The sequence below is a fragment of the Chiroxiphia lanceolata genome, chromosome 8, assembly GCF_009829145.1.
Source record: "Chiroxiphia lanceolata isolate bChiLan1 chromosome 8, bChiLan1.pri, whole genome shotgun sequence".
NCBI classification, from domain to species: Eukaryota; Metazoa; Chordata; class Aves; order Passeriformes; family Pipridae; genus Chiroxiphia; species Chiroxiphia lanceolata.
Window position 1 is genome coordinate 27917159 of NC_045644.1, and position 13123 is coordinate 27930281.

The 13123-nt window shown below is 40.5% G+C and overlaps 1 protein-coding gene across 5 annotated transcripts in view; it reads right to left on the reverse strand.

Moving 5' to 3' along the window:
• Nucleotides 1-9673: 9673 nt before the first annotated feature.
• Nucleotides 9674-13123, reverse strand: part of OGDHL (oxoglutarate dehydrogenase like) — a 54532-nt gene continuing 51082 nt past the window's right edge. For all 5 annotated transcript variants that reach the window (XM_032694754.1, XM_032694752.1, XM_032694755.1 and 2 more), the window contains one exon: nucleotides 9674-12364. In XM_032694754.1, the coding sequence (XP_032550645.1) occupies nucleotides 12241-12364 (124 nt within the window). In that variant the 3' untranslated portion in view covers nucleotides 9674-12240. The remainder of the gene's footprint in view (nucleotides 12365-13123) is intronic.

The window sequence follows — 13123 nt, forward strand, 5'->3', positions numbered from 1 at the left end:
CTTGCAGAAAACAGCTGAAAGCCACTGCTTCTCCACTTCCCACTTTTCAACAGCTTCTCTAGGGCTGGGGACAGGAGTTGTGAAGCAAAAGCAGCAAACTGACCAAGGACAATAGCTTCTCCAGCACCACAGCCCTGTTGGTTTCACCTTCTTGAAAAGGAGGGCAGACAGGCCAGGAACTGAGAGGTTCCAGTTGGAAATTTTTTCCAACAAAAGACCTTTCTGTTGTTGTTCCAATCCTAGACAGTGAAGTACTGGCTAGAAGGCCTTGCTGCTGCATCCACTTTTTGCTGTTTCAAATCCAGATCAGAATCCATCTCAGATTACACAGCTGACCCAGGCACAGAGACTAGCTGGGCTCAAGTACTTTGAGAGAAAACACAAAAGAATATAAACACTAGGATAAGAAGTAGAAATGTAAAAGGCAAAAAAATTCACATGTGTTGTGTGAGTTGTGGTTTTCACCTTTAGGAGGTGATGGCAAGTTGGATTCACTTTGTGAAGAAGCCAGAAAAGTAGTATTAAACGCTTAAGAATTTACAGTTCCCTTCTACCTCGGATTTCTGTCAGGCAATTTACTTGCATCACAAAGATATTACCAATGTCAGGAGACAATTGGCTCTTTACAGTTCTAGGTCTCTTAATGAAGCACTAGATAATCTTGTTACACCCACATGTCAAACGAACAAGAATATACCTCCTTTTCCAGAACCAGTCATATGTTACTACCTTGAATGTTACAAATTCATGTAGAACTAACTTGTGTGTAGTTTTAATAATTTGATTTTAATTAAAAGGAGGCTGAAACTCCTGGATATCTTTCAGTCTTTCAACTTCTATAAAGTTTCCTATGACAAAGATAATTTCAAAGTCATTCACAGTTTATGATACTTATTTATACAGATGTGCCAGTTCTGCTCTTGGCCGCAAATATCTCTGAGAAAATTTGTGAATCATTGGACAGCCCAAAAGTAGAGAGAAAGAAGTTGGCATAGCCATAAGGACAGGATTAAAGCTGTATTACCACAACAAATCTTCTGTGTACCTCAAAACTAATGCTGGCTTTTCTTCTCTTTTCCCTGCAATAATTAGGGTATGAATCTTCTTTATTGCTCCTTATTTGTCAACATATACTCTCAACATCAACATCATTTTAAAAATGCTTTACACCCAGGTAAATTCAGCAGTTTGCAAGTAATTATATGTCGAAATGCTGGTACCCTGAGCAATATTCAGTTTGGCCAGTAATTAGATATGAAAGAAGGAAGTGGTTAGTCTTTGCATCCTAACGGAGTGGTGTGAGCCAAGAAACACAGGATTTCCTGGGGCCCAGGAGCACCAGGCAGAAAAGCTGCTGTTTCTAGTGGGGCTGCAGGAGAGATGAGCTGCCCAGCATGAAACCAAAGACAACGAAATCCTGTCACTCAGTATCTCCTACCAGCCGTAATCTGTAGGGACATAGCAAACCACACTTAGAGTAACACTGATCTGACACAAAAGTGCTGTCAAAATAACACTATCACTATGTCCAGATACAGTTCACTTCCCTAGAGATGACAGAGGCATTAAACCAATATTCTTCAGTAAGAAAAAAATACTTAAAGTTGAGAGAAGCAGAAATTGTATTGTCCCTTTTGAAGACTGAAACATTTTTGCTTTCTGCAACTCTGATATAACCAGATTAGAAAGCTGGAACATTCAGACTGAACCAGATTGAGAAGAGCAATACAATGAAGCTTGGCACAGACAACAGCAGCACTTTCTGCAGCAGGACAGCAGGGAGTTTGTTCACACCTCACTGTCCCGCTGAGCAGGTTGTCCTGACCATAACCCAGCTCCAGCCTCCAGCTCCAGCACAGCCCTTGGCACAGGGAGGGCTTTTGACAAACCTACCTGCTGCATTCGTCAGTGGGACACCAACCGATGGCTTTCAGCTCTGGCAGTACATTGTTTGTTTGCCTCTTAGGCAAATGCAAATTAATTAGACTAAGTTTAAATAATGGTTAGTTCTGGGCAGAATTTACTCCCAAAAATAGAAGACTAAAATCCCCAGACTGCTTGAGTATGGAATGCTGTGAGCATCAATGGAAGTGCTCCAGGCAGATGAACTCACCAGTGTGATTGGTTTTGGTTTTTACTTTTCTTTTTAAAGAAAAAAGAAAGTTTTAGTTTTGTTAAGTTTGGTGCCCTCTGTAACAGTACTCTGAGAACATTTCTGATGTACCTCCAAGTCAGAATAACAGTAGTTTTGTAGGGAGATATTAAGCCTTGATAGATCAACATATTTAGCTGGAGTAAATACAAACAAGCTTTGAGGAACACAAAGCTGCAGGTTTGAAACAGCAAGCTCTCAAGATAAGCATGGGTTGAGGACAATTGCTATGACTTTGCTTTGGAGTAATACTATGACCAAATTGTGACAGTGAGATATCTTCCAGTGAGATAAAAAACTAGCTGCACCTAAAAGAGACCTCATAGCTCCACGTAAAGGAGGCCCTGTTACTGTGTTTTTGTTACAGAAGGAAAAAATAAACACAAATTTGCAGTAGTCCTTTCAGTTTGGTGCCTGTCCCCCAAGCACTACCTTTGACTAGTTGCCATGGCACTAGCAGGCAGCTGGATATTGGAAGACTCTGTAGTAGCCATTTGGACAAAGGCATGTAATTTTTTTATAGTGAAATAACCAATTTTTTCCCTCAAAGTCTCCCTTATTTTTAAGGGGATTGTCTGCCCATATATAATCATGGCCATTTGAAGACTGAACTTAGCCTGCAAGTCTTCTCCACAGCGACTTTCATCCAGACTATTGTGATAAAGTCAAATCAGGAGGAAGAAAACAGCCACAGCAAATTATTCCAGTACCAACTAAATTGCTGTGCAGCTTTTATGGTTTGACTAATTGTCTCATTAAGGCACATTTCTGATCACTGAAATGGATCTCAAGTATTATTAATCACTGAAAAAACTGCACCACTAAGAGCCTCTCTCCCTCCTATCCTTGGCACTATTTGCAATGGAAAACGCTCAAAGGCTCCTGTTGATTGGAGCCCTGCTGCTGCACAGTTGGCAGTCAAATGGTACTAATGGCACAATAACCCAATATAACTAAAATAGTTTGCCTTTTAGAGTAACAATCTCTTATAACGTGATTAAGCTCTGTCAAGTGCGTTTCTTTATGTTTTGCAAATGGCTCAAAAAAATCTGACAGTTTTTCCAGTAATTTCTTCAAAAGTGGAGGGAAAATAATAAAAAAAAAATTAGGTATCAAGAAACAAATTAAAAACAGATGATACATTAAAAAAAAAAAAAGGATGAACACAACTGCACTAACTCTGAGCTGCACAGCAGCAGGTTTGTGTGGCACCCAGTCCACTCCCCCTCCCAGAACACACCTCCAAGGACTGGGTTTGTCACAGTTAATTGCAGACAATTCAATGAACACTTAGTTTAGGATCTGGCTTGCCCTGGGCTACCTCTGTAACTGGTGGAGAGAGGCACCTCCACAGAGCAATGCAGATCTCCACAAAGTATACAGACTGTAGGATCTCTGGGCTCCTAATTTGGGTACTTTTTTGGTGTTTTGTTCCAAGCAATATTAAAAAAATATGAAGCTTCTTCCTCCTACAAGGAGCACATTTGAAAAGGAGCAACACACTACTGAGGTGCTCTTTTCATTCTCAGCAAACAGGAAGACTTTGCTCTTGGCCATCACTCCCAGTGGTTGCCACAAGCCATACACTGCAACAAGACACTTCCCCTTGCATGGGGTAAACATGTAGGTGCTTATCCCATATGTTATCATATTAAAGACAGCAGACACTTAATTTTCAAGTAGCTAATTTTCAGAAGCCTAATGCAGAAGTGGCACAGCTATTGCTGGGAGAGGTGTGTACCATAATGGTCACCAACTTGATTAAAAAAAAAAAAAAAAAGGAAAGACCTCCAGCGGCCTGGGAGCTCTTCCATGGACATGGAAGTGGTGCATGGAAAGGAAGTTACAATGCTATTCCTCAATATTGGCTCATTCAAGAGAGAGACAAGATGCATCACTAATTTAAAGTTAATTTGAAATGTTTATTTGCTACAACTTTCAGTTTTGATCAGTTTCACAAGACAGTTCTAAGAAAAGACACCCCCACACAGGCACTTTTCAGACATTTGCTCACGTATATGTGTATATGTAAATGTACCCAGGAAGGCATCCACTGAGGTCATATGAAGTATAGTCAGATATATTACAGATTAGTGGCCTTTGTCATAGGCTTTGGAATTAATTCTGGGGAACAGAATATGCTACAGAGATCTCTCTTTCTCATTGGGCTTTGTTACAGATACAGGTACCACAAAGTTAGAGTTCTGCATAAATCTACTGAGCTCATGAGCTGCGCAATATTGTGCTCACTATGAAAAAAGTGATTTTACTGATGAGTCTAATGAGGGGTTTGAGGGCTGTGACAAAGGCCTAAAAAAAAAAAAAGGGATGAAAAAAAATTATCACACTTCATGTAGCATGTGCCTAATTTTTTAATGCACATAAATATCAGAACAGTGATGCTGAAAAGAAGGAAAAATATTAGATTTTTTCCCTGACAGTTCCTCCAGAAGCTATTTATGTGCAGTCATAAACTGACATGCACACTCAGATATATTTTCCTGAAGCCTGTACAGTTTTGTCTAAGCAAAATCTTCAGAATATGTATGTGTATACAAATTAAAGACTGTCTGGTTTATAATGAGAAGGGTGTATTGTGGTATAAATATTGCAGAGCACATTAAATAAACATGGTCACATATGACCAAGTATCTATTAAATGAGCACATCACAGGAGAAGTTAATTATCTAAGAGTGTAACTAGGAACCGTTTAGAATCACTGGAGATTAAGTTGCTTTATTTCTGTTTATCTCTCCATCTGAATAGGCAGTAGGTCGTAGCAATGAAGAGTCCCTCAGCAACACAAAGCTTCAGCTCTTCATCAACTCTAAGATGACAGTTTTGTCAACGCCAGCTTGAAGTCATGATAAACCAAAAATTTTCCTCAATGTAATTTTGTGCAAAGTATGCTGGCACAAAACAGTATTTAAGATGTAAAAGCGCAAAATATTTACAGGTTTTTTGATATCTTGTGCTGTTCAGGGGAAGGAGGAAAACTTACATGGTAGGTATGTATGTCTCTCATATGTTGCAGCCTAAAAAAAGTATACATGGACTTCTTCAAACATGGTAGTGTCAGATACTAATATTCCAGCAGTAACATACAACTTCAGTATATTAATAAGATTTTTCTAGAGCTGACAAGTTATTGTGTTTCAGTCCACATGCAAAAACATGAGTTGAGATGGAATTTGATTTTGCTTGCGCAAGGAAACTCATGAAGAAAACTTTCCACTATTCGTTCTATACAATATAGTCGACATTACAAACACTGATTAATTAAGGATATGGTTGTGCAAACTGCTATAGCACAAAGAACAACTAATGAAGGAATAATCACAAAATTTTTGAAAGCAAAAAGAAGCCAATCCCCTTAAATTACTTAAGTACTGCTTAAACACTGTAATTAACATATAGTAATAAATATTTCATCTTTAACAAGTCTGTTGGGAGCAGTTTGTTAAACATTTATTTCTAGTCATGGGAAATTATGTACGGTCATTTTGTCATGTTCTATATTAGACAATATTTACCCTCTTTATTTTACACCCAGCAGTGGATACACTCATTTGGGGAAATATAGTCTTTCCTCTAATGTGAATTAAATATACTCTTCCTTCATATGTCCTTTGCTTTTTGCTAATTAAGTTCACCCTTGCAAAGTCCTGGCCAGCACACAGTGACTGTTCACGTTTACTTGATGGCCTCTGCTGTGGAACTGACTTACTACAGATACTGGAGTTTTATTGGAAACCCCAGCAAGACTACCCAAGGCATCACTGCAGAATTACCCTCACAAACTGGGCAAGGTCATTTTGGGACACCAGAGAGAAGAATGCAGGTGTCCTTTACAGCACAGCCGAGCCCCAGACACAGGGTGCCAGTGCTGTGTTCTCAGGCACCTTCTAACACTGATCTGCACCTTTTCCTTCAGCCCAGGTAGCATCACAGGTGCACAGAGAAATCTGTGAGAGCACTAAACATCACTGCCCTTCAACCAAGTCTGTGTGCAGACAGCTGCTATTGCACTGCAGGGCCAAATCAAATGCAGTTACTTAAACCAGTACAAAAATAAGCCCATTATAGAGATAATGTCTAATACTCACCCAAGGAAAATGACCTAGAGCCAAGCCAAGCTCTCACACAGACCTCCTTCTCTTATGAGAGTCTGAGTGCACCCTCTCCTGAAGGGGAGGAGAATTTAAGGCTGGCTGGGTAGAACATGGGCAGAAAGTCTGTCTGTGCTCCTTTATGAGAGGATCAGTGAATTTATGGGCTATTGAACAGGAAGTAAAGATTTCTGCAACAGAAATGATATTTCTGTGTTTCATGCAGCATCTTTAGTGATGAGCAAAACTGTTTTCCCTTCTAAACAAATTAGATCTCCATTTGCCATTAATGACTCCATCACTTACATATCACAAAGGAACTGCCTGGTGCGCTTATTAATAATTGAAAACTTTGAGGAAATCTGTGAAACATTTTCAATCAAAGCTAATAAATGTCTAAAATATTATTTTTCCTGAATAATTATTCCTCTTATTCTTTTATTTCTTTTGGATAATAGGTTACAATTTAAATAATGGCATTAAGAAAAGCACAAGCTGAAGTAACAGTTGAGAGGTATCTGAAACCAGAAGTGGTTTCAATGTTAAAAAGCATGCATTAGAAAAGAAGCAATATTCATCTGTTTCCTTCTTCAAAGTATGTTGAATTTCTATTTTAGACTTCATGCTGTTTCCTGATATCTTACACTGATAATTAAGAAAATGTATCCACTTAATCTCTGTCTTTGTTCTGCATAAACATGAAGAAAAATTTTCAATGATCTTTTTAATCAACAGAGTCCATGAAATCAAGACTTCTGTTACTACACAGTTGGACTGTGCAGAACTACAAAGCAGCCAAAAGGACCAAAAAAAAACCCAACAAAACTTTTTTATCAGAGCTGATAGAAATTTTGAATGCCTTCTGCCATTTAAAGTTTCACATTGTAATTATTCTACTCAATTACCTTCATTATTCAAGAACAAGGGCAAAAAGACATATGCCAAATTATGCTAATATGCACAGATTTCTTTTGTTTATTGATTTTTGATTTATAATGGCACGTTTTCATCAGCACAGAAAAGTTGTGTGGCAAAAGCTCCAAGACCTGCAATCTTGTCCACAGGACATGGAGAGAGGGAGGAGTAGTGGTCCAGTGTCTGCCCATCCCAGCAGATCCAGCCTGGGGATTGTGGCTGCAAGCCTGGAAAAGTTGGGTTATTCTGCACCTCTCCTCAGGGAAGGAGGATTAATTTTTTTATGTGTTTGTTTTGTTGGGGTTTTTTTGAAAACAGAGCAAAAAAATCCCATGCATTCCCTATCACCTTTCACTCAAATGTCTCCTTAATTTTTCCAAACAAACCTCACTGCACTCATTCTGTAAGTAGCAGTATTTTACATCCTGAGCAGCTTTAGCCATTGGCCTGCATCAGAAATCCACAGCCACACTCTTATGGTTTTTTCTAGGCCTTGAAGTCCTCAGAAGCTCTGATAATAATTCCAGAAACAGCATTCCCTTCATCCCAGGGGCAGAATGAGACACCCCTACCCACTTCCCACCAGCCTCCTCTCTTACCTGCAGCTGGGAGCCTGAGGCCCTTCCCATCTCCTGAGCCTTTCCCAGCAGCCACCGTCAGCCTCGTTCACCATTCCTTAACTCCAGTCCTTCCTACTGCACAAATGGCCACCAACGCCCCACAAGACCCACACAGGGACCCCCAGGTCCAGGAAAACAAGGGGAAGTATTTTGAAGCATTTAGGGGAGGACAACAAATGAGATAGAGATGGGCCAGCCGGGGCCAAAACCTGGGCTTTAACCAGCAGCATTTGCTTGGCTGCCCCCACAGCACACAGGCCAGTCCCATCAGCCATAATTAGGTGCTCAGGTGCACTGGGAAGCTCGTCAGCCTGGCAGGGGCCCGGACAGCCCCTAATTGTGTCCCACAGCCCAGCACCAACCTGGGGAACTGCCTGTGCAATCAAAACATTCTGAATTCACTGAACCAAGACAAAAGACAATAGCAGACTTTTTTATTTTATCTTTGACCAGACTTGTTAACTTTACAAAGATATTCTGTCTGCTTTTAGGTAAGATTTTCTGGCTTTACGTAATTTTTCAGTGTGCCTCTATTTTGTGTTTTAAACAGTGTTCAAAGTCCTCTGTGCCAACAACAATTAAAATACTTACATGTATGTGTGAGCATAGAGCAGAGGCTGCCAAGCTTTCATTTTCTTATTATTAGCAGCAGGGGCTATTCCCAGCTCTGTATCAGAGGCAGCACATGTGCTGGTTGTGCACCAAGGTAAGAGCTACCCACAGCTCTTGAAACAGCAGCCAGAGATTCTAGCAAGGGGTTATTAAAACAAATAACAAAAAAACAACACACACTTTCATCTACTCAGTTCAAACAATGCACACACATTCCTGGTTTTTGTCTGGTCTCATATGTTAATTTTCACCTCCTAGAAGGAGCAGAACGGTTCCCTTTCCAGAGAACAGGTTACTCCTCTGCTCTGGGACGACTCCAGCTGTACCGTTGGCAGAGCAAAGGTTTCCACCAGGCACCCCCCTGCTGTTAGCACAGCTCATCAGGTCGCTGCTAGGAATGAAAAACAATTCTGTGACAGGAGCTGTTTGTCTTCGCGAGTCTCTTGCTGCTGTGGGCATGGATGGCCTGGTGTGTCCCCCACAAATGCGATGAAGTCAATGGGCTCTCACATTTGCTGTTTCTTCCAAGTTACGAAGCTGCCATTTGAATTTCAGTGCTGACTTTTTTGCAGGAGAGGCTTATATAATTCTTCAGTCCTCTTCAAACACTCTACGAAGACTAATCGATTGCTGTAAAAGGTATTTAACTTGTCCACTAGTTCTAACAAAGTATTTGTTTTCTGTGAGATCACAGAGATTTCTTAACCTGGTGTAAAGCTGCCACTGCAGAAACTTGCATCCGTTGTTGATAGTGCACCTACTTAATGTGCCCCTATTTGAGAACTCACTGTAAGAGTTTTTTAATCAAGGGGCCTCATTGAAGTGCCACAGAATTCTGCAAGTATAAACTATGCATTTAGCAATTTTTAATGCTCTTTTTAATCGTCTACCATCTGAAAGCTGAATGAAATTAGTTCCAATGTTTAGAAATTAGAGAAGTTAATTCCAGTCTAGTTTCAGTATTTTAAAAACTCTCCTTGAAACAGGAATGCATCCACTTATTACTTTAAAAATTGGAAAATAATAGAACAAAATATTCTAATATAACCTCGATTCTATTACCAATTTTAACCCAATGGTTTTGAATAATTATCTTTTTCTAGTCCAAATGCTGCCTACCTCAATGCTTCTATATTTAAATAAGCCATTATTTAGGAAACAAACAGAAAACAGAAAAATGACCTGCCCTAGCACTCTTACAAATGGGATGTTAATGCCAGCACTCAAAAGAGAAACTGTCAAAAATACCAGCCATAACAGAGAATTTTCTTCTTATGTATTTTTATTTTATTGGGTTTTTTACATTCTTTGATGGAATTTTTATGCAACTATTATGCCACAATCTATGATACACAATGAAAGTGGAAATCTGTCATTTACCATTTATATTTCTATGTTAATTTTGTTTTCTACCTCTGCATATGCTGTGGCATAAGTGCATTTATCATACTCCATGCAGCACTGACCTGCCTTATGCAAACTGAGAATACAATAAACAGTGCCAGAAATATTTAGCTGCTCTCAATTCTTGCTACAGAAACAAGCATTCATAAAAGCATTAAAATACTTTAGGTGATGGTTACTGCCTATGAGCTTAATGTTTTGAGCTATACAAAGGGACAGGAGACAATATTTGTGGCTGTCAACTGCAGTACTTTCCGAGTTCATTAGGTTTCAAAAGACTGAATTAGCTTTAATGCTTCAGTGAGAGAAAAAGCCCAAGGCAACCAGCCTGATTTAAAAGGGTGTTACTGAGTTTCACCAACATGAGACTAAGTGGACTTCTGAATCCCATGGTAAGTACCTTGCCACGTTGAGTTTATGCTCTGACAGGACTGTTTTTTCACCATCATGTAGTATCCAGGCCAAACAAAGGGACAGCATAAGGCACACATCCCTTTTTGGTAACCTGCTTGGGTAAGTAGTACCTGATCATAGTTGAAAGTTTTTAATACAGGTGTTTAATTTGATGAGACAAGAAGCTTTCCAGCATCACCCAACTCCTTGAATCAAACAAAAACTGTTGTGCTCCACTGTGTCACAGCCAATACAGCAGCAGCAGCAGGGCTAAACCAAGCACAAAAGTGTCTCTGAGGAGTTTCAGGGCAGGGAAGTGGAGATGGGGGAAGTCTCATCTATGTGTTTTCCAGTCTCTTGCTATGCTGTATCCAAGTGTCTGCTCAGCAGATCTAGGATAACCCTGCAGGCACTGCAGGGCCCTTTGTGTAGCTGGTTACAGCTCCAGCAGAGGCATGGCCATTCCTCTGCACCCTCCTACACCACTGACCTGCTCATCCCGCTGTTCCCTCTGCCAGCCAGCAGAAAGAAGGGAAGAAGTCTCCTGCCACTACACAGGTTGGTGCTGCAGAAACCTGCAGTCACGAGATCCACCCAGAGCCAAGTTCTCCTGGGGCAGAGGGAACAGGAATTCTGACAATACTAGTTCTTATATCAGGAGGGGAGAGCAAACAGGGCTCACCTGCCTTCCAGCGCTGTGGAGGAAGCACAAGCAGTGGCTCTCAGACCACCCTGCCATGCAAGCACTATGTCCTGGGAGAAACAGCACCTGCTGCACCTCAGCCACCTGACACAGAGCCAGCTTCTGAAGTGGTTCACTTTTATGTCCATACTGAAAGTACATGGCAATTAATATCCTAATTGACAAATAAACACAAGGGACCAAAGAAATCAATTCTTACTTGTACAAAACCACAGCATGTGCCTTTGGTAAATCAGCAACAGTTGCTTGCCCACCTTCCTCTTTACATAAAAAAAGGGTGAGTCAATCAGGAATAGCCACTTCAGAGTTGAATTAGTATCAGCAAGATGTGAGGCAGGAAATAGCACTGGACAAAACAGAGAATCCATTGCTTGTTGCATAAACACAGATTTTTCATCCAAACACAATCTTTTTAGGGGTGGTACCAGGTCAAAGAGAAGCAGATTCTAGTAGCATGCTGAGGGAAAGTAGTATGTGTTCATCCAAAATAAGGATGTTTACAGGATCCCACAGTTCCCTAATACTACACAGCATCAAAGCAGGCAGCCTGGGGAATGGAAGCAATTGGTGCTGTCACCTCTTCCGAAGTCATTTGATGCTGAATTCTCCTGCTGATGACCCATTTCTCTGTCTGCTGTGGTCTTGTGCACCCTTCTTCCCTCCTCAGTTACCCCCAACAAACCTTTTCTTGGTCCCTTTTATGTCTGCCTTCATCACCCTCCTTGACCTTAAACCTAAGTGGTCAACACCCCTTCTGTTATCACCCAGTTTAACAATTTGTAACCTCACCCCCTATTTTCAGCCTCCTCCTCACATCCTCAGGTTACTTTACCATCTCCTTGCAACAGCCACAGCTGGTACATTTCTCTACCAAAGTCATCCACCAGCTCGCTGTTTTTCAGTTCCATTACTCTTCTCCAATATATAGACAGAAACAGCTGTCATTTACTTTCCTTGCAACAAAGCCTCTTGTGTGCATAACTATCGTGCTGTCCATGCCTACTCTACTTACTTACAGTAATTAGACAGTGCTCATGGACTGTGATACAAGCCTTACCGAGCTAGACCTTGGATCCTGGGATAGGAGACACTTCTTGTGTCAAAGAGCTCCCAATATAAACAGATAAGCGACAAAAAATGATGGAAGGCAAATTGGAATTGTTTTTTCCTTACAAACTGGGAAGCAAGGTACATATTAATGAAGTCAGCTGCTGGATCCTTTTATTTGGTAAAGCAAAGTTACATAATTTCCAGTATTTTCCCCGCTTTTGTTTTCTTTTGGATGCAGTGTTTTGAGAGACTACTAGCCAGAGATGGGCAGTGCCCTGAAGTTAGAATGTCTTTCCCTCAAAGGCCTCCAGGTTGAAAGCTGTATCCAAGAATCTCCTGAGTGACACCAGATGCATGTTCTTGTTGCCTGTGGCAGCTGCAGCGGCAGGCTCTCGGCCAACATACCTGTGTGACAAAAAGAATTGGGCAGACAAATGAGGTGAGAAAAGAGACTGTTTTGACAATAACAAGCATGAGAATACGCTGTTTAACGTATTCAAGTCAGCTTGGCAGATTTGGACATTTAGTAATCAATCTTTCTTAAATAAAAATCAACCTGAGTTATACCAAATTATACCTTTTGGTCAGCTTCCCCCTCTTTTCCCCCTCCCATCATTATTAAGCAGTGTCTTCTCCCCCATCCCTCCCAGGGCAGCCAGCTACACTGCCTAATAATTAGATAATTTGCTTTTGGCAATGAAGATTCTCATTCCTCTGACAGCTGCACAGGCAGATCTGAGAGTCAGTCATCTAAAATAATGCAAAGGTACCTTGAATGAGCTCTTAAAACAGCTGTTTCCTCCAGAAACCTAACATTTGGAAATTCTTAAAAGACAGAATCTTAGACAAAAAGAGAGAAAAATCCAAGAGAGCTAAGTGCTGTGCTAAGTGGCAATAAATACAGAGCTAGTTGCTACTGGTTTTCTTTTAGAACTACAAGAAGGAGCAAAATATGCATGTTGTACTTGAGGAGTAGTGGTATAGGCTTTCTCCCTCCTTCACCAAGAACCCAGACTCAGAGGTTTTGATTTGTGAACAATCTAATTTACCCATTAATACCATCCTCAAATCAAAAAACAAATTTAAAAGGAAAAAACCCAAACACACAAAACTTGAAAACGATCCCAAAGACATTTAAAACCAAACAAATCAGCTCAGGAGACA